At 53.8% G+C, this 24,631-nt stretch overlaps 1 protein-coding gene across 2 annotated transcripts in view; it reads left to right on the forward strand.

The window, feature by feature from the left end:
- Positions 1–24,631, forward strand: part of MTREX (Mtr4 exosome RNA helicase) — a 44,946-nt gene that overhangs the window by 14,618 nt on the left and 5,697 nt on the right. For both annotated transcript variants that reach the window (XM_054575342.1, XM_054575343.1), the window contains exons 11-21: positions 1,569–1,700; positions 3,198–3,277; positions 4,558–4,668; positions 6,786–6,887; positions 8,919–9,044; positions 11,075–11,225; positions 15,954–16,126; positions 16,701–16,769; positions 19,119–19,247; positions 21,125–21,235; positions 22,374–22,562. In XM_054575342.1, the coding sequence (XP_054431317.1) occupies positions 1,569–1,700; positions 3,198–3,277; positions 4,558–4,668; positions 6,786–6,887; positions 8,919–9,044; positions 11,075–11,225; positions 15,954–16,126; positions 16,701–16,769; positions 19,119–19,247; positions 21,125–21,235; positions 22,374–22,562 (1,373 nt within the window). The remainder of the gene's footprint in view (positions 1–1,568; positions 1,701–3,197; positions 3,278–4,557; positions 4,669–6,785; positions 6,888–8,918; positions 9,045–11,074; positions 11,226–15,953; positions 16,127–16,700; positions 16,770–19,118; positions 19,248–21,124; positions 21,236–22,373; positions 22,563–24,631) is intronic.

The following is a 24,631-nucleotide window of genomic DNA, read 5'->3' on the forward strand; positions in this document are numbered from 1 at the left end:
CCAGTAACATCCCATCCCATGTGTGTACCACTTTCTATTCATCCATTCATAGTTGACGGTATTTGGAATGTTCTTACTTTTTGAGCATTATCAATAATGCTGCTATAAACGTTTGTGTTCTTTGTTTTTGTGTGAATGTGTTCTCATTTCTCATGAGTGTACACCTAGGAATGAAATCCCTGAGTCACATGGTGCCAGATTATTTTCCGAAATGTCATTTCTGCCCTGGCTGGTATGGCTCAGTCGGTTGCAGCACCGTCCTGTGAGCCCAAAGGCTGTGGGTTCGATTCCAGGTCAGGGCACAGGCCTTGGTTGTGGGTTCAATCCCCAGTCAGCACACGTACAGAAGACAACCAGCGATGTTTCTCTCTCACATCGATGTTTCTCCTCCTTCCCTCTCCCTAAAATCAATGGAGAAAATATCCTCAGGTGGGGAGAGGGAGGTGGACGAGTGGCTAAGAAGCACCTGGCAACGCACGCACCACCACGGGCTACAGTGGGCGTGTAAGTCACGGCCACGCTGCGGTGCCACTGTGCACCCTAGGGCCCTGTGACCACGTGGGCTAGAGTGCTGACAGGGGCGTGGGGGAGGGGGCCTGCCGCTTTGGAAAACGCAGGACGTTCGTTTATGTATGTCTCCTCTAATGCTGCGGCTTCTGGTGCACGGCCGGCGCCGCAGGCGACCACGCCGGCCAGCCAGGGCCAGGTGCGGACCTCCTCTGGGGAAATGTCTGTTCAAGGTCGTCCCCCCTTTAAAATGATACTGTCTTTTTGTTGTTGGGTTGTAAGAATTCTCTGTATATCCTGGACACTAGACCTCTGTATCAGATGTGTGATTTGCAAATGTTTGCTCCCATTCTGTGGAAGAGGATTGTCTTCGTTTTATTGTTTGTGCCTGTTGAGGTATAGAAGTTTTTAATTTTGATGAAATCCAGTTTATCTCTTTGTTGTTTTTCGTTGCGCTTTTGGTGTCATATCCAAGACTGCCTTGATTACCTCCATCTCATGAAGATTTACTGCTCTCTATTTTTACTTGTGCTGTTCTCTTTATTTTTATTTTCCCTCCTTTGCCCACCTCCACCCATCCCCTGCCCCCGCCCTCCGGCCGTCCCCGCGCGGCTGTCCGTGCCGTGGGCTGTGCACACCGGTCCTGCGGCCGGTCCCTCACCTTCCTGCGGCCGGTCCCCGCCCCCTGCCGTCAGTCCCACGTGTCCATGCCTGTGCTTCTGTTCTGTCCGTTTAGTTTGTTCGTTAGGTCCCACACGAGTGGGACCATATGCTGTTTGTCTCCCCTGCCTGGCCTGGTTCACTCAGCATAACGCTCTCCGGGTCCGTCCGTGCTGCCCCGAAAGGGTGAGGTGCCCTTCTTTGTTTGGGCCGAGCAGACTCCCACTGTGTCAACGCGCCACGGCTTTTAAATCCACTCGTCTGCCCGTGGGCACTCGGGCTGCCCCCAGGTCTGCAATACTCCTGTGTGTTTCTAAAAGTTTTATAGTGTTCGCTTTTATACTTCGGTCTGTGACCCATCGCGTTAATTTTGGGTTTGGTTTTATGTACTCTTTCTACAGGACCATCAAATGTGTTCAAGATTGTGAAGATGATTATGGAAAGAAATTTTCAACCTGTGATTATTTTCAGTTTTAGTAAGAAAGATTGTGAAGCCTATGCACTTCAGATGACCAAGTTGGATTTCAACACAGGTACTGTGTGATTTCAGTGTCGTTTTAATGTGACGTGTAAATGAATGTAATCTATTTCTGGTGAGACGTCATGTATCGTATGTTGCTAGGATATGCAGTTCACCTTACAGTTACAGTAGTAGGTACTCATCCTACTTGTAAAAGCTTTAACAGAGTCTTATTTTTCATTTCTTTCCTTTTTTGTGCCCCGTCTTTTATTGGCAACTCTGAGTGCATTGCTCCGTAGAATCCTGATCCTGAGAAACAGGAGCCCGCACCTTCGCCGGCGTCGCTGCCCTTGCTGCGCAGGCTCTGGCTGGCTGCCCCGGGCCAGTCGCGTCCCTGGGCCTCCTTCCGCAGCAGAGGGCTCTGGGCTTCGTGCTCCTAGAAACCCAGCCCGGGGAGGACTGCCCTTCACCTGACCTGGTTTTTGAATGAAGGAAGGGGACACCTGGCACACTCATAAATCACTCTAACGTATTAACTCACTGCCGGGGGTAGCACAGCCTGGCCAGGAAGTGAACACCCACCCAGTTGTTACTTAGTTCAGCCTTTGGCATAAGTAATCCTGTGCAGTGAAAAGTACGTTCTCACCCTGCAGAACTAAAATTCAGTTACATTGTTTTCTTTATAGAGACACAGAACTAAACCTGTCCATGTTAAAGGTAATCATTTACCCATGGGTAAAAGTAACAAATGACAGATAGCCTCTTAAAGCCAATAATATAGCAGATCCTCAAGTAATGTTTTCTTCAACATCGTTTTACTCTAACGTTGACAAGATGCTGTAGAAACTTAAGTCTGTATCGTTTGGCCTGTGGCAAGATTGGTCTCATTATACATGACTTCACCTACGGCCCTAGAACAGCACCCATCGACTCTGAAGTGAGAACTTCTGTATTTTTTTGAAGGAGTGAATTGCTCCACTTAGAAACGTTTTCTGTCTACGGCCCCACCACCCTGAACGCGCCTGATCCCGGAACCTAAGCAGGGCCGGGCCTGGTTAGTGCTCGGATGGGAGAAACGTTTTCTCACAGCCGCTGGCGCCGGCTCCCTGTTGCCACGCTCTGCGTGATGAGCTCACGCGCACTCGTCGACTCCCTCCGACGTCGTCGACGCAGTACAAGGGGCGCTGTGGGGGCCAGAGCCCCGGCTGTGCGCTGCGCCCCGACTGCTGGCCGCGCCCGCCGAGCCCCCGAGCCCCGCTGTCCCCAGGCGGGGGGCCCGAGCCTCCGAGGCCGGTGGCGGTTGGACTGAAACGCCGTGGGCAGGGTGCCCGGGCCGGTCAGGTGCTGGTCTTATAGGGAGGCCTGTCTTCAAGGAGTAAGTGCGCTGGACAGGCTTTGCAAGGTGGTGGATCGAGGAAGTCGTTACATGGGTGTTTTAGTCGACTTCCCCTTCTGGCCATCTTAAACACCGACTCTTCCTGTTTCCTCTTTTGACACTCGTATCCTCTGAATGGTGGAGGGGTTGTCCCTGAGTCGTGCAGATGCCTACAGACCTTTGTTTCTCTCTCAGATGAAGAAAAGAAGATGGTTGAAGAAGTGTTCAGTAATGCGATCGACTGCTTGTCAGATGAAGATAAGAAGCTCCCTCAGGTCTGTGTTTGGGGTCAGTGAGGGGTGTGGCTGTGAACAGCCGGCGTGCACCCCTGCACCCGCTCTGCACGTCCGGGCTTTGTGTCTGCACGGTGCCGCCGCCTGCGGCAGGAGGTGCGCCGTTGGGCACCGGAGGGACGTCTGGACTTAGGTCTCCGAGCCCCCGAGAGGGCGGCGGGAGGGGGTGCCGCCCGCAGGAGCTCCTGGCCGAGCCTGGGCGCCATCCGCAGCGCCCGCCTGGTCCTGCTCATGCCCATTAGAAGCCACTGAATCTCTTAAGGCTTCTAACGAAAACAGTAGCGCAGCCCGGTGGAAACCGCACGTGGGAGCAGGAACGCCAGTCCGCCTGGCCTCGCGCTCGTGGTGGTTTTCTTTGACTAGTGGAATCACCCGCTGCGTTCTGAGGTCTGCCGGGGTCTGGTGTCACTCCCAGAGCCTCTGACTTCACGGTTTGGGTGTGTCCCGGTCCTGGAGAACCTCTGAGCCGCCGCGGGTCTGACGTGCGCCCAGGTCTGAGAACTGCCGCATCGGTCCCCCTGGCAGGGGGGATCCGTTCTGTGGCCAGTGGGGCGGCTGCGCGCTGACTCCTTGCAGACGGGCGCTTTGACTTAGGAGGGATTTGCGATAGGACTGCGGCCCCATGTTGGTATTGGAAATAGGGCTTCCTCACTGGACCACTGTGTGGCATTTCTTCCTGGCTGAATTGCTGGTGTGTCGAGGCTGAGCCCCATCTCCGTGGGGTTCGAGTGGGCGCTCGGGGGCGGGCGGGCGGGCGGGCGGGCGGGCTGCTAACAGCGGGCACTGGGGGGGCCGCCGACGGGGCGGTAACGAGCATGAACTCTCCAGGGGTGTTTTAGATGAAATATGTTTCATGGTAAATGTTTTACAGTTACTGATTTCTTTTTGGTTTGAGTTGGCCAGTATTTAGGTTTATTTTGTGTAGATACAAACTTTGTCCTCATAACTTCTAACTTTTTTGAGGAGATAAAGTGATGCTGGAGCATTTGAATGAGGCAGCAAAGCATTTATTTATAAAGTTTATTTAAAACATATTTTTCAGACTTTGTCATAAGCTGTTTTCATAAAGGAAGCGAGTAGAATTATGTTGTTTTGAGTTTAATCTGTGGGAATATGGGGCTGGTTTTGCTTTTTTTCTGAAGAGGTTATATAACATTTCTTGAAACAACATTCTTGAATACCCACTTTTCTTAATTTGGTTGGTTTAACATTTTTAGTTCATTCTTCCTCACATCGTAAAACAAACGTTACTTCCATTGCAGGTTGAGCATGTGCTCCCCCTTCTGAAGCGGGGGATCGGCATTCACCATGGCGGCTTGCTTCCTATTTTGAAGGAAACAATAGAAATTCTGTTTTCTGAAGGACTGATAAAGGTGTGAATTTATTCTTACTCATTACGCACTGTTGAACAGTTTGAACACTACTGAGGCCGCTGTTCACGGACAAGCTTTATATGGGCTCCGTGGGATTTTAACCGGGCAGTGCGGCCTGACCGAGGGGATGCGCTTGATTTCGGTGCGCGGGGCCGTCCTAGCCGCCCCCCTCCGCCCCCCTCCGCCCCCCTCCGCCCCCCTCCGCCCCCGTTGCCTGAAAGCAGAGAGCTCCTGTGAAGCCACTCCCAGGCTGGGACGGCGTAAATCGAAGCAGCATTTACATTAATTTTATGGGGCGTTATTTTTTTTTCACATTCCCAGACCCAAAATTCAACACACACACCACGTCTTTTTCATTCATCACCATTAAGATGCTTAATGACATCCAGCTTTATACTAAGTGACATCCTCACCAGCCCTGAGGCGTCTCTCAGTCCTTAGGACAGGTCTTGCTAACGATGCGTAGCGTAGATCAAGGTAAAGCACAGGCGCTCCCAGACGCAGCCCCGGCTGTGTGCGCCGAGGGGCTAAGGCAGCCCCCCGGGAGGGCCTTGCTTGGCCACGCGGGCTGCCCTGGCGTGCGCGGCCCTGGAACGTCGGCTGGGAAGCAGGCGCCGAGCGCTGTTTGTCTTTTCACCGTTTTTTGTAAAAACAAAAGTCCTCTTTGGATTTCTCTTCGTTAGCGAAAACAGCTACTAACGTAGGTCTTTTGTAAAAGTGAAACGGCGTAACACCAACTTTCAAAACACGGGTACCTGCCTTTCATAAATTTTGGGCTGTAGGTAAAAAAATCATTTGTTTCCTTTTTCTTCGTCAGGTAAGAAACGGTGACCACAATTGGGTGTGGTGAGGCATTTTGTAAAAGGTGCTATTACCAGACCTGGACTTGACTTCATAGGTGCACTCCTTTCTGTGTACAAATCAAAAAGACTGGTTTAGAGGAGAGCAGAGAATTATAGGCAGACTTACAGGTGGTCTGAGTCACGCCCGTTTGATTTAACATTTAAAATTACGCTGATGTCTGCACCCAGAAATTGGATATTAAAAATGGGATACAAGTTCAAAATGTAATCATAAGCCTTGATATGACTCAAATTATTTTGTTTAAAAATCATATTAGAAATTTATCATAAGAACCTCAGTACCAAGTAAAATATTTAAAAGAAATATATTCATCCTATAGAACATACTTGAGGAATTTCAGATGAAGACTCGATCACTATTTATACCTGGGTCTTGGTCAGGTTCTGTTGATGTTTCCTTCTACAGTGTATATTTTGTTAAGGCCCATTTTAAAAAATCTTTTTTTAAATTTTGTTTATTTTCAGAGAGGGGGCAGGGAGGGACAAAGGGAAGGAGAGAAACATCAAGCAAGGTGTGGTTGCCTCTCACATGCCCCCAACCAGGAGCCTGGCCCACAACCCAGGCATGTGCCTTGACGCAGAATCGATCCAGCGACCTTTCAGTTTGCAAGCTGACACTCAGTCCACTGAGCCACACCAGCAGGGCTAAAAAATCTTTTCTTAAAAGTATAAATGATACATGTTGGTTGTAAAATTCAAATAGAACAATGGCATACAGCAAAAAAGCGGAAGGCCCCATGTCCTAGGAATCCCCGCGAGCCTGTGTGCCGAGCGCGCACCATGAGTGGTCCCCCTCCCTGGTGGAGCCTGGGTCCCTTCCCGGAACCTCGGAGACCGCGCTCCCGCAGGAAGCTCTGCGCGCAAACTGCACACGTGTTTGCCTGCTGAGGTCTTAGACCCGAATTGAAAGAGCCGCCAGCTCTGGTCCCTCCCAGAGACCCCGGCGGAGTGTCCAGCCGCCGCTGCGCCGTGGCAGGCCTGCTCCCCCCACCGCCCCCCGCCCCACCCTGAGTTAACCGCCCCTGGAGTTGAAGGAGGCCTCTTCCCTGAGCTGAACGTTTGCTGGGATGCAGAGGACAGTAAATATGACTTGATAACTTCATGTGCAAAACACTGAAACATTTCTGGGAAGAGCTTAATTGCCTTTATTTTTATAGAGTTTCATTAACTAATTTAAAAAATTAATGATCTCTTACAAAATTAGTTTTTCAGCTTAAAATCCATGTTTAATTGTGTAACTGTTCATTTGTTTAGGCCTTGTTTGCAACAGAGACTTTTGCCATGGGAATTAACATGCCCGCTAGAACAGTGTTATTTACAAATGCCCGAAAATTTGATGGGAAAGATTTTCGATGGGTAAGTGAAGTAACTCGGATCCTGAAATAGCGTTTGTCTTTATTTTATCTAAGGCGATTTTGGCTCGTGCAGTTTTTGAGATTTTCAGTTTTAAACACTCATCAGCGTGTATCTGAGCTAATACAAGTTTCTCAGAGTTAAACTTCGGACCCTTTCCTTTTCTGTCCTTTGGCCAAAAACACACTTTCCGAGGAAGAGTGTGGCAGTGAGGGAGGCCAGGACCGCTGTGCCGCGCGTCACGTCTCCGCGGCTGCGGTGGGGGACCCCCCCGCCCCCGCGCGGCACTGGCCACAGGTGCAGCCCACCGGTCGCCCTGGGGGTGGCAGCGGGGCCGACATGGTGCCCGGGGCCGGAGGAGAGACAGCTGGGGTCGTGGGCGAGACCGTGAGGTGGGGTCGAAAGGGAGATCCTACTTTAGAGGCCATAACCGGGTCAGCAGACAGTGACCGGGCGGAAGTCGACGGACACGCAGTGAAACGTTGCACCATGGAGTCTGAAGTAGGTATAGGAAGGAGAGAGAAGTCCCATGCCTGTGAGGGGTCAGGGAGGGCTTCCGGGAGGCAGTGCTCCTGACCCTGAGCCGCAGCAGCGGCGGCGGCGGGCACATCGGTAGGCGCAGCGCGGGCGAGGGGGGCCTGGCTGAGCGCGGGCCTGCACCGCGCCGCACACCGTGCTCCGGCCTTGGAGGAGGTTCGCAGTCAGCTGTCCCTTTGTTAACTTTGTGTCCTGAAAAGGGCGATCCTTTTCCACTTACAGGAGTTTCTGGCAGGAGTCATTAATCATCAAAACACTGAAAAGTACCGGTGGTAGAGCCGTGAGGGCAAAGCATTTTGTTTGATATGGGTGGGGTGCCTTTTCTCTTCTGAAATGTTTCCATAGCCTTCAGAAATTTTCTGTAACTTGGAGCTTTCTTGAACTGAACTTTTAAAAATGCATGTGGAATCTGATTTTTTAATTCTGAAGCAGCTAAAACTCTTGTTTTATATTTTAAATTAATGTAGACTTTAAAATTCTTCATAACCTATCAGTTTAAAATCACTTAACTCTCTGACTAGAATCGATGCCACAAGAAAACAGGTAGATAAGTCATGTGACTTCGCGTGCTTTGGGTGTCCCGCGGACCCAGGGTGGGGACGCAAGGGGTGGCGGGAACGGGGGAGCAGAGACCCCCCCGCGATGAGGCAGGACCTTGGTTACGAAACCTCAGAACCGCAGTGTGTCTGGGCGGTGCCTCTGGCCCTGTGGGGTTTTATCGGGCTGCCTTTTTCAAATATTCTTTTCTGACGTGTTTTAGGGTTGGTTGGTGGTGGTTGCTGTTTTCTTGGTGCCTCCTTTGCATCCAGGAGGTTAACTTTCCATTTGATGCTCAGTAACCCAGTGATTCTCGCTGCTTCTTGAGCCAAATATGTTTGAGAATCCGAAACTGGATTCTTTCCCCCGAGAGCAGTGACCTCGTGCTTAGGGATGAAACCGCCCGGCGCTGAGGGGCTGGCTGTCACCCTGAAGCCCGCGTGTGGGAGGCTCGCAGTCACCCTGAAGCCCGTCTGCGCAGCGGCCGCCAGTGAGGGACGGGCTCCACTGAACTCCAGGGACGTGCACCGTGGAAGGAGGGAGAGCAGTGCTTCCTTAAAGCGCATGTTAATTTTGTATTGATCTCATTCTGTGAATTAAGAAATCTATGATCAAATTAATTTAGTGTTTTGTACCGTTTGGTCATTGTTTGCTTTTTTAGACTTTGCTGTTTCTCGGAATGTCTAACCTACAGACACAAATTTTTTTGCCAGTGATTAAACTAGTATTTCCCTTTGGGTCTGGTGTATTTGATCATTTTGGAGCTAAAATTTAAACGTTATTCTTAAGTGTTTTGCGTTTTTGTGTTTTCACTTACACTCTCCTAAAAGTCCATGATTTTCGTCAGGTATTTTGGGTGTGGGGGTGGGCCTGGCAAGGGGGTGTGTTCTGTAAGGAAAACATCAAGACTGTTGCCTGCCGGGCCCTCGCTGACCATGGGACCGCTGGCTCTCCCTGCAGATCTCCTCGGGGGAGTACATCCAGATGTCGGGGCGCGCGGGCCGGCGCGGCATGGACGACCGGGGCATCGTCATCCTGATGGTGGACGAGAAGATGAGCCCCACCGTGGGGAAGCAGCTGCTTAAGGTGAGTCCGGGCCCGCGCCTGCGCCTGCGCCTGCGCCTGCGCCGAGGGTGGGAGGGGCCTACCTGCGGGGCCCGCTGAGACCGGCCTCCTCGGTGCAGAGGCTTTGCCGGGACTCCCTCCCCATCTGGGCCTGGGGCGGGGCTGCTCTGAGGGCTGAGCCCAGCACCCCGCCCTCCGCTCTGCTCCTGCAGGGCAGCTCCTCTCAGGGAGGGGCCGGGGCGCAGCTTGAGTGGGCCTTGCACCTGCCCCCTTGGGGCCCCAAGGAAGCGTTGCCATTCCCAGGGTGTGGGCGGTGCCGCCTGCCCCCCAGCTGCCCGGAGGCCTCGGAGTCAGCTCCGCCCATCCTCGCTGGTCGGCCGAGAGACGAGCCACAACCATCCTGATACTGACTTTATGTTTTTAAGCTTTTCTTCAAATTAGCCTGTTCATTTTGCTTTCTTAGTACTTAGGTTTTGGATTAAGATTTTTATTTTTGTTTTCTTTTGAAAAGCTTCTTAAGGACGTTCAGCCTGGTTTCTTTTCTTGTCCTTCTCCATGTAAGAAGTTATTAAATCTCTAAAGACAACTGTTACTAAGATAGGGAACTTAACAGTAATTAAAAATATAAAATTAACTGCCAGCTTTTTAGCTGTTTAAAATAAAAGTGAAAAGGTGTGGGGATTAAGAAGTGCAGACTGGGAGTCACGGAATAGTCACCTGGATGCAGAGCACAGCGAAGAGAGGCAGCCAGTGCCGCCCAGCAGCCGCGCGTGGTGCCGGGCCGGGCAGGGGGCGGCTCGGGGCCGCTCCCGAAGTGCAGCCCGTGGCCGGCTCATCTCCGTGCTGTTTTCCTGAAACCGGTCGGAATATGGAGCGTTAACTGCATTTGAAAAATAATAATTTAAAACAAAAACTAAGTGAAGCTTCCAAACACGCTGAGACACACAGAGGTCGGCGTCTCTCTGAAGTAGACTGTGCTCAGCTTTTAGGGCCTGGGGACTCCGTGGAGAATTTGAGGTACTGGGTTTGGGAAGCCTGGTAGGCTGAGGCGAAAGGACAAGTAAAAGCTTTATGTTATTTTTTAGGTGTCAGTATCAGCGAAGATGAAGCTTGCTTGCACATATTTATAGCGATCATATTTTTAGTTTTAGAGATTAACCCTTGGAAATCTATTTTTAAACATTTATGTAACACCTCATGTCAGGAAAATGACACAGGACTGAGAATTTGTGTTTTTACTCTTTTTTCCTAAATTGTGCCAGATGCAGTAAACACTGTTTTCCTTCCTCTAACTCCATGTGTGGAAGGAATTGAACCAGGTTGTCTCATTGTGGGAGGCGCTGTGTCAACGACAGCACCCGATTCCGTTGGTACAGATTTTTGTCCGTTTGCTTGACTCCTCCGGGCCCACGCAGACGCTCTGTGGTGTGTGAGCGTGCGAGCTGACCGAGTCACCACCGCCGCGGCCGTTGTCCGTCGCGGCGCCAGCGGGGAAAGGCGCTCGCTTCCTCCATCAGCGGTTAGCGTTCTGGCCAGGGAGTGAGGCGTCACCGCGACCTCTTCGCCCGCCCAGAGGGGGTGGGGCCGCAAAGTGGAACGCTGCCCAGTGCGCGGACGGCAGAGAGCCATGCACACTGGCAGACGGGGCTTTTAGAAATTTTTATTTGTAGTAGAGACACAAGGGGAGAGGGAGAGTGAGGGAAGCATCGATTGGTTTATCGTTGCTCCTTGTATGTGCTCTGACCGGGGATTGAACCCTCACCCTTGGTGTTTTGGGACAAGTTTCTGACCGATGAGCTGCCTGGCCAGGGCCAGCAAACAGTATTTTAACTGCTCCTGTCCTGTTAGTGATTTTGGTTTTTTCCCTTCACTTTCCCAAAGGTGAACCGTTTTATCACTTTGCATTGGTCATTTTAAGGGAAAGAACTTAATTTACATTTCTGTAGTATTCCTTAACACAGACTTATGTTATTAAGCAGTTTAACAGGTGAACAATTTTTGTGTAAAACTATTTGAATGACCTAAAACATTGGCATTTTGTTTTCTCTTAGGGCTCAGCTGACCCTCTGAATAGTGCTTTCCACCTCACCTACAACATGGTTTTGAACCTGCTACGCGTAGAGGAGATCAACCCTGAGTACATGCTGGAGAAGTCTTTCTACCAGTTCCAGCACTACAGAGCCATCCCAGGGGTGGTGGAGAGTAAGTGGGACCGTCGCGGGGGGCCCGGTCACCGCCGCTCCGCGGCCCTGGCTGCCGCCGCCGCCTGGCGAGGCGGGTCTCGGCCCCAGTCACAGTCAGGGAGGAGCTGGGGTCCGCTCAGTCGCCAGGCCGCGTATTTCCAGGGGGAGGTGCTGGGTTGGACACAAAGTTCGTTCGTTTTTTTCCACAAAATACAAGGCACCTGTTTCATTTTCACACACAACTGTTGGCGTGCGTAGTTGGAGTGTGTCGGTCTCTCCCGCTGTTGGCAGCTCGTGAGGCGCGGCCAGGGCTGCTGCTCCACGTCCTCCCGCGCAGAAGGCGCCCGCGGCAGGGAGCTACTTGGCCGGTGTCAGGAGGACCAAGAAGCCTCGCAAACCGCTTTCAACACGTTTGATCAGTCACGGCACCTTCACACACGGCACAAACGAAGTGTTTTTAAAAATGCACGCTGATGTGACGGCTGTCACAATACAGTCTAACAGAACTGTTTCCAATGAAGTTAAAGACAACTGGGCACTGCTATAACCATCGCGTGGAAAAAAACTAAACGAACTTTTTGGCCAACTGAGTAAGAAAACCATGTCAGGACACCTCTCTGTAGGGGATTCAAATGTAGTGTCGTTTATCGTGACAGACATGGAATGTGGTGACTTACGGTCCTGACCAATGCTGTCATGAAAGCCTGGCGCAGCGCCAATACACTCGACTGTAAGAGGCACGTGTAGATTAATCCTGCCCTTTCACTCTTTCTTGTTATAAAAGAACGCCGTAGTTCACGTTTATGACACCTTAACTTTGTGAGTGATTAAAAAGACGTGACACTTTAACCTAGAGCCAAATGCAGCTCTTGTAGAATTTCTAGGTCTTAATGTTAAGGTAATGCTTTCTAAAGTTCAGAAACCAAGTGTTCATTGGTGATTACATTTAAGTCGAATTATATATTGATTCTTACCTTAGAGGATATTGTGGCTGATCATAGAGAACTGATTTAGATCTGAAATAGAGGCAAACATTGAAAACACTGGTTTGGGTAAATCTTAAAAAATAATGCATAGTCACAGTAAAAGACAAAGAAAACAAACCAGCAGAGGACACAGAGCACAGCCAGAATCATTTGTAGCCCCGCGCGGGGACACCCCACCCACACGCAGGCCCTCGGCAGCTCCTGCACGGCAGGGCCCGTGTGCCTGGGGCAGGGCTCAGGTCGGCTGTCTGTCGGCTCCTCCCCGTGCCTAGCCCCCGCACCCTTTGATTTCCATATCCCTCAGAAATACGACTGTTAGCGACTGCAGAACATTTCCATTTTGTAACCCTCAGACTGGCCTAACAGGAAAGGCAAACGCGAGACGTCTCTCTGTCGTGAGGCGTAGGATACGCCCACTGAGCTTCGCTGTAGCCACAAGCAGACAGAGGGGAGAGGCTCGGGCCACCTGAGTGAACTAGTCTCCTTTGTCTTGCCTTGTGTGATGACAGCACCGTTATGTCCTCTTTCCTCGGTCTCTCAGCCTTGGGCAAGGGAGGCACCTCACCACACACAGTGGGGCTCGGGGGGGGGGGGCTTCGGCGCCACCGCACAGGCGTCACGGGGCCCCCGGCAGCGAGGTCGGCGACAGTGGATGTGGCCCCTCTCTGACCGGGAAAGACCTGGATGAAAAGGCGGTTGGGAATCCTGAGCTGGCTGGTTGTGAAACTTGGCTTTGCCCAGCTCACCTCAAGCAAAGCTGTTGGAATTGAAAACATCTTATAAAATTAATGGTCAGTGTCTAATTTTAGATCACATGGCATTTTGTTATTTTCTTGTAGGCTATTTCTTGACATTTACCTTGGTGATTAACGACAGTCTTAGCAAAGTGAGAGGAAAGTATTCTAGTCTTGGGGAAACTTGTTTTTAAAAGAGCTATAAATCTCCTCTCCTCTTGCAAAATATATATATAAAGTGGAATGAAATGAGTATAAATGAGGTTTAAATACAATGTGGATTTGGGTTTGAATTAGGGAGGTACTGGGAGTAGCTTAGTACTGAAAAAGGACATTCGTTAATTTTACCTCGTGTCATTGAAATTTTAGCCACTGCTGCCATTGGAACGGGTATAAGGTTACAAGTCAGCTTCATACTCTGCATAAAAAGAACTAGACCTGACCTGGTCCTTCTAGGCAGTCGGCGCGAGGTCACCGTGGTGGGCGCGGCGCCCACCCAGCGGGCCGCAGACCGGCCCGAGACCGAGCGGCGCGGGCACGGCGGGCACGGGCGGGCGCCCCCCTCTGCGGTCTCCCTTCTGTGTAAACATGATGCTGCCGAAACCTCTCAGTGCCTCGCTCGCCTGTGACCCCGTAGGAAGTATCGCAGGTGCAGTGGGGACAGGGAGGAAGCTCCCAAGTGTCTTCCCAGTTAGAGCCCTTTCACCACCCCCGGCTGGGCTGGGCCCTGGCTGTTCGACAGGGCTTGGCCAGAGCCCGCTCCCCATTCTGCGCCCTGAACGTGGCCACCCCCTCCCCCCCGCCCGCCCCTGCCCCTGCCCAGCCCGGCCCAGCCCCCGGCCGGCTCCTGCTGTGGTCGCTGTGGTCCTGGCTGGCTGGCCTTGCAGGGAGGCCGCGGGGAACGTAACCTTTGGCCCTGGGTGTTGCTGCCGAAACGCCGGGGCCTTCTCTGAGCTGGCTTGTCCCTGCATTTCCCTACCTTTGTTTTGGAAGGAGCTAGTCCTTTTATTTGGAGACGAGGAAGTAAACAACTGACTATGCAAAGCGTGACATACTTTGTAACAGAAGAGGGAGGAGTTTAAGTGAGGAAAGGGGATGGGTGAGGGGTCGCAGCACCCGTGGCAGAGTGTGCAGGGTGGAGCCGTGTGGCCGAGGAGTGCCCGAGGGAGGGGAGGTGGTGGCCCCGCCGTCCCTTCTCAGGCTGAGCCCCTGGGGCGTGCCTGACCCCTGCCTGCTCCTGCAAGGGTGGCCTGCCTTTTGCTGTTGGCCCTGCTAGGACCTTTCAGAGGGACCTGGTACGATGGTCACCACCTTAAATGCCCCAAAATTAAAGTGCGGACTGTTGTAATGAGTCTCTACTTTATAAATGACAGTGGTTCTTTTATAGAAATAATGAAACGTATTTAGAAGGCTGGCGCGCATGAGATGGCCTCGTTCTGATTTACTGAGCCCACACCAGGGCTTTCAGGGCGCCGTAAGAGTGAAACTTCCGGGATTTCACTGTTCTTTCACTGAAAGGAAAACGCAGGCTAGGTTTCAGTGCTCTGGCCCAGCTTCCTCACGGGACAGGGCCGCAGTTAACCGCCAGAGCGCGGGGCTGCGGGTGGGACGGCCTGAGCCCGTTTGCTCTTTCATGCAAACTGGTGTAACACCTAGTCCCCCCTTCCCATGGGGGTGAACTGAGATAGCTTCCATTAAACGCTCAGCGCTACTTGCTGCAGGTCAGTGTAGTCATTTAAACTGCGGCCCGTCCAGGACGCTGCCCAGCACTGGAGCAGCAGCCCCTCCTGCCCACCCACAGGCCTGAGGTCTGTTTCACACATAAAGGAGGAAGCAGGTCGCAGACTGTCCGAAAGGTTTGTGGGTCTGTCTCACGTGCTGTTTCCTGAGACTCTGGGGCTCCAGCAGCAGAAGCAGCGTCTTCTGCCAACGTTCCTCTGCCCTCTGATCGGGGGCAAGGGATGGCCTTACTGTGGAGAAAAGCAGGGTGCAGCCAGACCTCGGGAGTGGCATAGCGCCGTCATCGGAGTCCTAGCTGCACAGCGCGCGTGACCGTGAGGTCGGCTCTCGGCCGGGCCTCGCTGGCACGGAGCGGGGGGAGCGAGGGCGGGCAGCGTGGGCGATCCGAGCCGCGTCCCCTCGCCTCCCCAGACGCTCCTCCTGCAGCACTGGGTTGCCGGGCCCCCCAAGCCCCCGCAGACGGCCTTGCCTTGTGACCGTGGGCCTGCCTGCAGGGCTCGCGTCTCTGTGCGTGGCTCTGCTTGGGCGAGAGCTGGGCTGGGGCTCGTGGACGGTCCCAGTCACGAAGGGGACAGTGGCTGGAGCGGCGAGTGTTCTGGCCGCGGAGCGGGCCGGGCAGTGCTGGCTGGGCGGCTGTCTCAGTTTTGGAGACCTAGTCCCCGTGGCGGGGAAGCCTGCTGACGTCGCAGACTGACTCGGCGGAGAGCGGTAAGCCGTTCAGGTGGCTCCTGTGCGGGCGGGCTCTTGGCAGCTCTGCGGATGGTCGAGGCCTGGGCTGGTCGCACAGGAGCCGGGGCCCCCGTGGCTGTTGTGGGCCTGCAACGGAGCTGGTGCGGGTGAGCAGCTCAGTGCGTGACTTGACCCGATTTCAGTAGCCACAGGCGCCAGTGCCTTCTGGCTGCTCCCCTAGAAGGAGCCGGCCCAGAAGGCGCTGCCGCCATGGTGCTTGGAGGGCAGTGTTGTGTCGAATGGTGTGGGCCTGGAGATCCCAGGCAAGCCTCTCCCCCACCGCAGCAGAGAACTGACTCACAGGTAGAGCCACTGCCGGGTAAGGCGCACTTTGAGAACTCACCGTCATTGAGTTGGGGAGCTAGAGGGAAAGCGCAGGAGGTGTCGCTTGCTGGGGGAGGAGGGGCCAGGCAGCTTCGCCTCGGGGCGTCTCCGGAGCGCTCGCTCCGAGCCCCCCTGTGCGCCCCTGCCGCTGCCTGCCCTTTCAGCGGGAAAGGTGTGTCTTCGGTGTCCTGACGTGAGGTGTGTAATGATCTTGTATGTGTGTTTTATTTACAGAGGTGAAGAACTCAGAAGAACAGTATAATAAGATAGTGATACCAAATGAAGAGAGCGTGGTCATCTATTACAAGATTAGACAGCAGCTCGCCAAGCTGGGTAAAGAAATTGAAGAATATATCCACAAACCAAAATACTGCCTACCATTTCTACAGCCAGGCCGTTTGGTAAAGGTGTGTTGTTTTCTCCATGAAATATTTGGATATTTTAATATTTGATGTTTTTGAATAGCTGTTCTATTTTTTTCATGGTAAAATGCTTCCTACTACAATAGTTTATCTGCAGTAATTGTATCATTTTCTTGGTTTCATGTGGCTCTGCTTAAGGGACATCACTAATCAGATGTTTATTCGGGGGTATAAATTGCAGTAGACAGCTTTAGAGTGAACACACAAAGTGCTTCTAGTTAAAAACATAAAAGGCAATTTTACTTACAACTAAAGCGGTTTTGAGTCTAGGATGAATTCGTTATCTAGATGTCCTCAGAACAGATTCCCTGAGTCACGGCCTTTAACACGGGCTTGCCGGTGGGGAGAGCCACGGTGTTGCTGTTCGAGAGGGCACTGACCTTCGGCAGCGATTTCTTCCTGTAGAGCTACTGTCTCTTTTGTAAGTTTCACGGTGGTCTCTCAACAAATACTTTATCAGGAAGACTCTACATTTTATTAGCGTGGAAAAGGACATCTAAATTGCCTTTTGGACATAAATATTCTTGTTTATCTGCTTTTTTTTTTTTTTTTCTTCCAGGTAAAGAATGAAGGCGATGATTTTGGCTGGGGAGTAGTAGTGAATTTCTCAAAAAAGTCAAATGTTAAGGTAAACCATTGTTCTTAAAGTGCAATTTTATGTAAGTTGTTAGTGAAATGTTTTTCTCAGAATTGTGAAATTGATCAAAGTAGAAAAAGTATTACCTTAAGAGAAGATGTAATTCTTGTCCAAGGAATTAATTTTTTAAATAATCTTACGCTTAAAATGGTATGGCTTACTTTCCTAACAGAAACAACAAATTTTAATTTCATGACAATTTATATTTCTTCTTGGAGTTACTTAGTCTTTTACATAATATTCCTTTTAAAATTGAATATTAGAAAAATCGGCTTTTGACGGTGAAGAGTGGAATTTTGATTGGGGTATGTGATAGAGAGTTAAAAGAACTAGGAGAGCTGGTCGATTTCACTTATTATGTAAGCGAAGAGAATAATAAAGTTGGTTTTGGTCGTTATTTATATAAATATTTTGAAAAGATGACTTGCATGTGAAACTAAGGGTGATTTTGTTCATGGGTTAGGAGAGTGTGTCATGACATGAAACCAGCCACCTTGTCCCTTGTGTTCTCCTTAGCCTGTTGCCTGCACGTGTGTGACCTCAAGTGAGACACTCTGTGTCCCCACGGGTGTCCTCGCCTTCACAGTGAGGGGGTGCCCACACTGGTGCGTGGGCTTGAGGTGACCACGCCGTGATTTTGGGCCGTACGCGTCTGCCCCCAGCCCTGGGCAGCGGCGGCTCGGCAGGGCGCTCGGGGGAGGGGGCCGTCCTGAAGCCGCTCAGTGGGCTCCAGGCTGCGGAGGCGGTTTGTCCTGGAGGCAGGAGCCCGCGCACATGCGGGCGGCAGGCGTCTGGGCGAGTGGATGCCAGTGGCGAGTCCCGCTGAGCAGCTCCTCGGGGTCCCCAGTTTACGAGCTGGTTAGTGGTTGCTCATCTACAGGACTTTTTAAGGATTGTCGGTCATAGCGTGGTGGCAAACCCGTGTGGACCACGGAGGCAAGGCCCGGGCCGGCCTGTGGCGGTCGGTGGCAGTAGGGACCGAGGACAGGAGGCAGGTGGCAGCCGCTCCAAGACAGATACAAGCAAAGGGCGCTCACAGCACAGCGGGGAAGAAATTACATCAGAGGCGAAGGGCATTAAAAATTTTAAACAGAGCCCTGAAGGAGGAGCAGACTTGTTTGCTCCCTGTTCACAGTGGAGAGGCCGTGGGCGCAGCAGGCCCGGGCCGCGTCCGGTGCTGGGAAGGGGCCGCCTGGAGACAGGAGGCAGCGCGAGCGGCGGGACGGGGTCGAAGTGCAGGTGCGCGCTGGAGAGCAGGGGCAGGCCGTCGCGGCCGTCGGCTCTTTAAACCTGTTCACGCCTTGGAATGAGGGATTGACGGGATCAGAAGGTGTTTCGAGGATCCTGGAAGAACTAGCTGAGTAGACGCACGCTGGTCAGTTAAGGAGACTTTTCCTCTTTTTGGGGCGAGCACCCACCCGGGAGGGAGAAGACAGACAGGGGAGCGTCCCGCCGGAGGGCCCGGGAGCCAGGACCGTCCTGGGCGGGGGGTCGGGGGCTGTCTGTGCCTGTGACTGTATTTTTGGTTTGTATTTAGGACTATATTGTACTGTTGTTGAGCAATCGGTAGTTGCAGAAATAGATTTTAGGTATGGACTTTCATTTCTGGACAGTTTTCATTTCTGAACAGGAACTGTGTGGGGAAGGGACCAAGCAGTCACTTCCTCGCCATGTGTTCCTCAATCAAAATAGCTTTTACCTATTTTATGCGAAGGAAGTAGTTCAAACACTGAACTAGAAAGCAGAGAGGAGCCCTGGCCGGGCCGCTAAGCTGGTGGGAGTGCCGTCCCGAGGAATTCTTTCCTGAAGAAGAGGAGGGCTTGCTGCTGGTGGAAAGGCTGCCCTCGGAGGCCTTGTTACGGTGCAGAACGCATCGTTAGTCCTTAGACCTCAGGAACCAGGGTCTCGTTGGAGACTAAGATCTCATTAGAGAGTATTTAATAACATGACATGAAGCCACATTCTAGAGGTACCAGTGTTGAAGCAAGAAATTACCCTGCTTTCAGTATATTTACGTTGTTTACTTAGGGTGCTTTGAAGATACAGATTTATTTTTTGATGCTGATAACTTCAGTTTAAAAAAATTCTAGTGTGCTGCCAAACACAATTACAAACTATCATTAGGAACTTAAAATGGCGTGTTAGGTCACAGCGATCGTGCTGTTTGAAACCGTAAGTATCGGGTGGTTTCTCTCTTCGCGCCCTGTGGAGCACGTTGGAGGCTGCAGGGAGCGAGCCTTCCTCCCGCGAACTTGGCTCCCACTGGGGGTGTGCACGGGGCCAGCGCCGGCGCTGCGGCCCCAGGGTGAGCGACCCTTCCCCCTCCTCTTGTTCTTGCAGCCGGGCTCGGGGGAGCTGGACCCCCTCTACGTCGTGGAGGTGCTGCTGCGCTGCAGCCGGGAGAGCCTGGAGAACTCGGCGACGGAGGCCGCCCGGCCCGCCAAGCCGGACGAGAAGGGGGAGATGCAGGTGCGCAGGGTGCCCTTCCGCGCGCGGCGGGGGTTTCGTGGTGCTGTGTGCTCACGCGCGTTTCTCAGGGTGTCGTAATGTTGGAAGCTTCCGGGCTATTTCAGATACATTAGAGTCCTTGGAGACTGAAGCTGCTTTTCTTCTGTCAGGTCGTGGCAGGACTAATGAGAACAAAGTGAAAGACAAAAAGAATTTAACTTTAGTTTGCACACGAAGTTGGGTTTTACCTGGGCCACAAAACTGCTTCTTACTGTTTTTATAATCAAGTAATTACACAGTTTCACCATCCGTGTCGTGCGCTGCGCTCCTGTGGGAACGGCTGAAGCTGTGCCGTGGTATCAGGCGGCTCCTGCCCGAGCGTCCGTGGCAAAGCCACTCAGTAACGTGCACGTGCTCTTAATGAAACATGAGACGTTCAGTTTGCCGTAGGAGGTCCCATGTTTCTTGACCATGTCCTATTTCATGTTAAAATAATTAAATAACTAGGTAAATATTTCGATGTAGGTTTCGAGGGTGCACTTGACAGCTCACATCGTGGTGGGATCCTGTCACTCTCAGACGCCGGGTCAGGCACAGGGCGCGGTGCCTGCGGCTCTCGGGAAGGGCCATTGTGATGGCGCCTGGTCTGAGGACCGTCGCTGCGCAGGCATGGCCGCTGCAGCCGCGCAAGCTGCGTCGGGGTCCACCGGGGGCCCGGGAGGTCCGGGGAGCGTGGCGTTGCGGGGGCCCGCTGCTCAGTGCGGGACAGATACAGGCGTCGGAGCGTGGTCACCTGTGGCTCCACCCTCTGGCCGGCTCTGCAGGATTCCGCCTGCGAAGCCTGTGTGGCGCCCGCCCGGGGTCTGTGTCACCACCGGCTCAACAGTAAATGGGGCCGAAATGCGCACCACTTGGCGAGTGCTCACTGCACGTGGCCTGGCGACTGTGGGGCCAGCCCCGCCCTCCCCCTCATGGGCAAGGGCAACAAGGTGTCGTGGGGACAGGCAGCCTCTGCAGGGGCGCCCCCAGGGACCCTGTGCTCCCGAGTGTGCCTTCCTGCCCCGTCGGTTTCCCTTGATTAAGGGGTGACTGAGACAGTGCCAGCCCGAGCCCCGTGTGGCCTCGGACTTCCAGGGCCTGCAGCTGGACTCGAGGACCCGCGCTCAGCTGCTCCCATCTCGCTCAGTAAAACACCAGGAATGTCTCTGCCACTGGCAAGCCAGTGGCACTTGGTTACCATGGGCGATCAGGGCGAAGGCAGCCGCGGGAGACCAGTGCGTGTGCCCAGTCTGGGCCTGTGGCAGCGTGAGCCTCTCTCAGCTTGTAGAGGCCCCTGGATTTCGAAGAACCAAGGCGGCGTGTGTGATGGCGGGGGCGGGAGGGGGCGCCGGTCAGAGAAGACAGGGACCGCGGCCCCTCGGCCCGCCCAGCGGGGCGCAGTGCCGGCCCTCCTCGCCCGGGCGCTCGGAGGAGGCCGCCCGCTCCACAGGGACACACACACACACACACACACGCGCACACACACACACACACACGCGCGCGCACACACACACACACGTGCGTGCACACACACACACACCACATTGGGCTCAGGGAGCGCCTGACGCCGAGGCGCGGGGCAGGGGGGCGGGGATGCGGTGTAGGTTCTGGGCTGAGGGGGACACCTTACTTTTTTGTACCGTTTATTTGTCTGTTATTTAGAGGTTTGGATTCATTTTTACTTTTAAAATGCAGTCTCTGCGAAGATAAAAGCTTCTGCAGTGATTACCTTCTACCCAGCACACCTGTCCCGCACTACCAACGCGGCTCCCGTTGAGGGCCTGAAGCCGCTTCGGGCGGCGCGGCGCGGGCAGCTCGCGGGCCTGCCGGTAACGCTGTGTGTGCCTGCTCGTTGGCAGGTGGTCCCGGTCCTGGTGCACCTCCTGTCTGCCATCAGCAGCGTGCGGCTTTACATCCCCCGGGACCTGCGGCCGCTGGACAACCGGCAGAGCGTGCTCAAGTCGATCCAGGTGCGCGCACTTCCCCAGCTCGCTGCCTGCGGGCTGCACTCGGGGGCTGCACTCGGGGGTGGGAGGCGGCGGCTGAGGGCTTTTAAATGTGTTGCTTCCTTTCAGAAAAACTAGACGCGCTCCAGGAGAGCCGCTTCCTGTAACAGAGCGGCGGCAGCTGCGCCCCTCCCCCCGCCTTCCCACAGGGGCCGCGGCAGACGCAGGGCCGCCCGCGCAGGACACTGGGAAGGGGCGATAGCCGCGCCGAACCTGGTGCCTGGGCTCTTGACCATTTTTTAGTATAGTTCATAAATGGAGGACATAGTTTTATTTTCAGCCAAAAAAAACTATGATTTTTCTGGAAAGTTTTATTTTCCAGTAAAAAAAGGAACTTGGTTAGTTATTTAGCAAATCAGCATTTGCATTTGCGCTGGGCATCGGGGGCTCTGTGCTCCACGCTGAGTAAACAGGTGAAGAAACGCGGTGCGGTCCGGACGCGTTTGTAAGCTGTGGTCCTTGACATGAACAGTCCTACACATTTAAAAAAGTTTTATGTATGTATCTGTCTGCTTATTTTAATTCCTAACCAGCCAGACCCTACCTCACCCGGAAAGCCCACCCCGGGCACCGAAGCCCCCGGGAGCCGCGAGCTGCCCCTTCTCCGAGCTCCTGGGCTCATTTCGTTGACAGTTAAAATACCTAACGAACGTTAGCAGCAGAGACCCAGGCCCTCCCAGAAGCACCCGTCTTTGCCTCGGTTGTGCCCTCCCTAGGGATCAGCCCCAAGGAAATAATAGGGAATTGAAAACAACGTGTTCACGAGGGGTGTTCAGCACAGGGTGCCTGTGGGGACGAGACGCTCCCGCCGCCCCCACGCGTTAGGTGACGGGTTGCCCGGGAGAACGGCCGAGCGCTGCAGCCCGGGGTGTCAGTGGCGTGCGGCGCGGCCCGTGTCAGGGACTTGCGGGGCCGCGGCCGGGGGCCTCACAGCACGGGTGGGGGAAGGGCGCCCACGGGAGCGGGGGGTTCAGCCGCATAGACACGGGCGGCCTGTTTGTTTTTGTGTTTGTGCATAGAAAAAACATAAAATACTGGTTTAGTTTCGTCTTAACTAGTTTTGTCTGTAAATGGAAAGTTAATTTCAAATATTTTGTTTCAGGAAGTTCAGAAACGGTTTCCGGACGGTGTGCCCTTGTTGGACCCTATCGATGACATGGGCATTCAAGACCAGGGCCTGAAGAAGGTCATCCAGAAAGTGGAGGCCTTCGAGCATCGGATGTACTCCCACCCGCTGCACAACGACCCCAGCCTGGAGACCGTGTACACGCGCTGCGAGGAGAAGGCGCAGGTGCGGCGGGCGTGCTGGTGGCAGGGGGTCTCCGGGCTTCGCTCGCAGCAGCTGTCACAGGAGATTGTCTTGTAAATAAGCTGCCAGCGCTCAGCCGGACAAGGCGAGGATCATTTCACACTCTAGTTTGGCACTTGAGGGGGGTTTTTGCAGTATGTTTTTATGAGGCCCACTTCGCCTAGCCCAGTGCCCAGCCTTTCACAGCTCCCATTCAGTGGCCTTCAGTGTGGCCTCGGCTGTCTGTGGCCATAACCACTGTCAAACTCGAGAACACCCCCCCACCCGCAGAAGCAGCCCGGTGCCAGGTAGCCGCCCCGCCCCCCAGCCCCGGGCAGCGGCAGGTCTGCGCTCTGCTTCTGGCCTAGCCCGTTCCGGAGATTTCGTGTCCCTGAAACCACAAAGCACGTAGCCTTCTGTGTCCACCGCCTCCCACTGAGCATCGCCTCCGGGGTTCGTTCGCGTTGGCGCATGAGTTAGCGTCCGCTCGGGGCTGCCCCCCTCTGGCTGTCGTCAATAGTGCTGCTGGGAACACCGTGTCCGAGTGTGTGGACGTACGTTTTCGTTTCCCCCGGGTGGAATCGGGTGGAAGAGCTGGGCCATGGAGTGACTCTGGGCTTAACTCTGAGAAACCCCACGCTGCTTCCCAGAGTGGCCGCCTCCCGGTGCGTCTGCACCCGCAGTGTGTGAGAGGTCCGGCCTCTCTGCACCCGCACCGACGCTTGTTCTCGTCTGCGTTTCCACTGCGGCCAACCTGGTGGTGTGGCACTGTGGTAGCTCAGCTTTATAGTTAGTGGCTGTAATCTCGAAGCAGAAGAGGCATTCATATAGGTTTTCTGAATAATGAATTTAGGAAAAGCCTTTGGAAGTGACACGTTTCTTTGCACGGTCCCGTCTTTGCACCCGGACCTTCGTCCTGCACAGGTGTGGCTTCCTCCTGGACGCGGTGACCCCTTGCTGGGGTGCCTGGGCTGTCCTGTCGCTCCGGCTCTGTGAGCCTGGCCAGCTGACCTGGCACACTCTGCCTGCTCGCGTTTTCTCACCTTGGTAAACTCACCCTCAATCGCGGTGACCGACCTACCTCGTGTGATTGCCATGAGAACTGAAGAAGGCGGAGCCCTGTAGCTAAGCTGCTCACTGGGGTCAGTAGACTGGCTGCTGGCCACCGTCACCGCCTGCCTGACCATCTGTGCCTCGGTGGGAGCTTCATGTGTCGTTGCTCAAGTTCCTAAGGCTTTGGCCTTCCCCTTCTCAAGCACTGACCCTTCCCTTCTGCCTGTGTTCTTCTGACTGGCACCCCTCCCCCGCGCCCCTCATCCCCCCCCCACAGGATCCCAGTGGGTCCTGTCCCAGGGAGACATGCGTCATGTTTACCGAGTGACCAAACTCAGAATGCATCCACTCCAAAGGATGGACTCGAAATACATGCTACTTCCAAGCTTTCATCTCTGTGGAATGGAGACTGATTTCCTTTGGAAAGCCATTGCCAGCTGTGTGTGTAAGACAGGCAGGTTTCTGGTGTGATTGGAAGACAGAAGAGAGGACATTTTCAGGGCATCATGGGGGACACGGGGTGTGGCGGGGTAAGGCCCCTCCGCCCCGATCTTTCCTCCCTGCTCTCTGAGCTGCCCCTGCTTCCCCAGGAATGACCCGCCGCGGCGGGGGCTCGCAGCTCCCGGGGTGCGCTGGCTGCGGGAACCCTAGGATCCGCCGCCCCTCCAACGGTAGCCTTCCTAGGCCCCTCCACCTTCAAACAGGAGCCACACTCTGTCCCCTAACTTCGTGAGCTTTTAACAAGAACCGGATCTCCCTGCTCTGCCTCCCCCTTTTCAAATGGATGTTTGGTATTTTTTGTAGTTACTCTTTTCCCTAATATTTAATCACTGCGAATACGTTCTGACTCCTCGGCTGTGTAACGTCCTGGGAAAGTATCTTAAACCCCACAGGCGTTTCGTGAGAGGCCCCCCACGAAAACTTTGAGGCGTGCGTGGCATGGGGGCCTCCCGCGGCGGAGCCTGCCTCGCTGCGCGCGCACGTCTGCCTCGCCGCCCTGACCGAGCCCCCTTTGCCCT

Source organism: Pteronotus mesoamericanus, unplaced genomic scaffold, assembly GCF_021234165.1.
Source record: "Pteronotus mesoamericanus isolate MK-2021 breed Mesoamerican mustached bat unplaced genomic scaffold, CSHL_Meso_final contig_29, whole genome shotgun sequence".
Classification (NCBI taxonomy): Eukaryota; Metazoa; Chordata; class Mammalia; order Chiroptera; family Mormoopidae; genus Pteronotus; species Pteronotus mesoamericanus.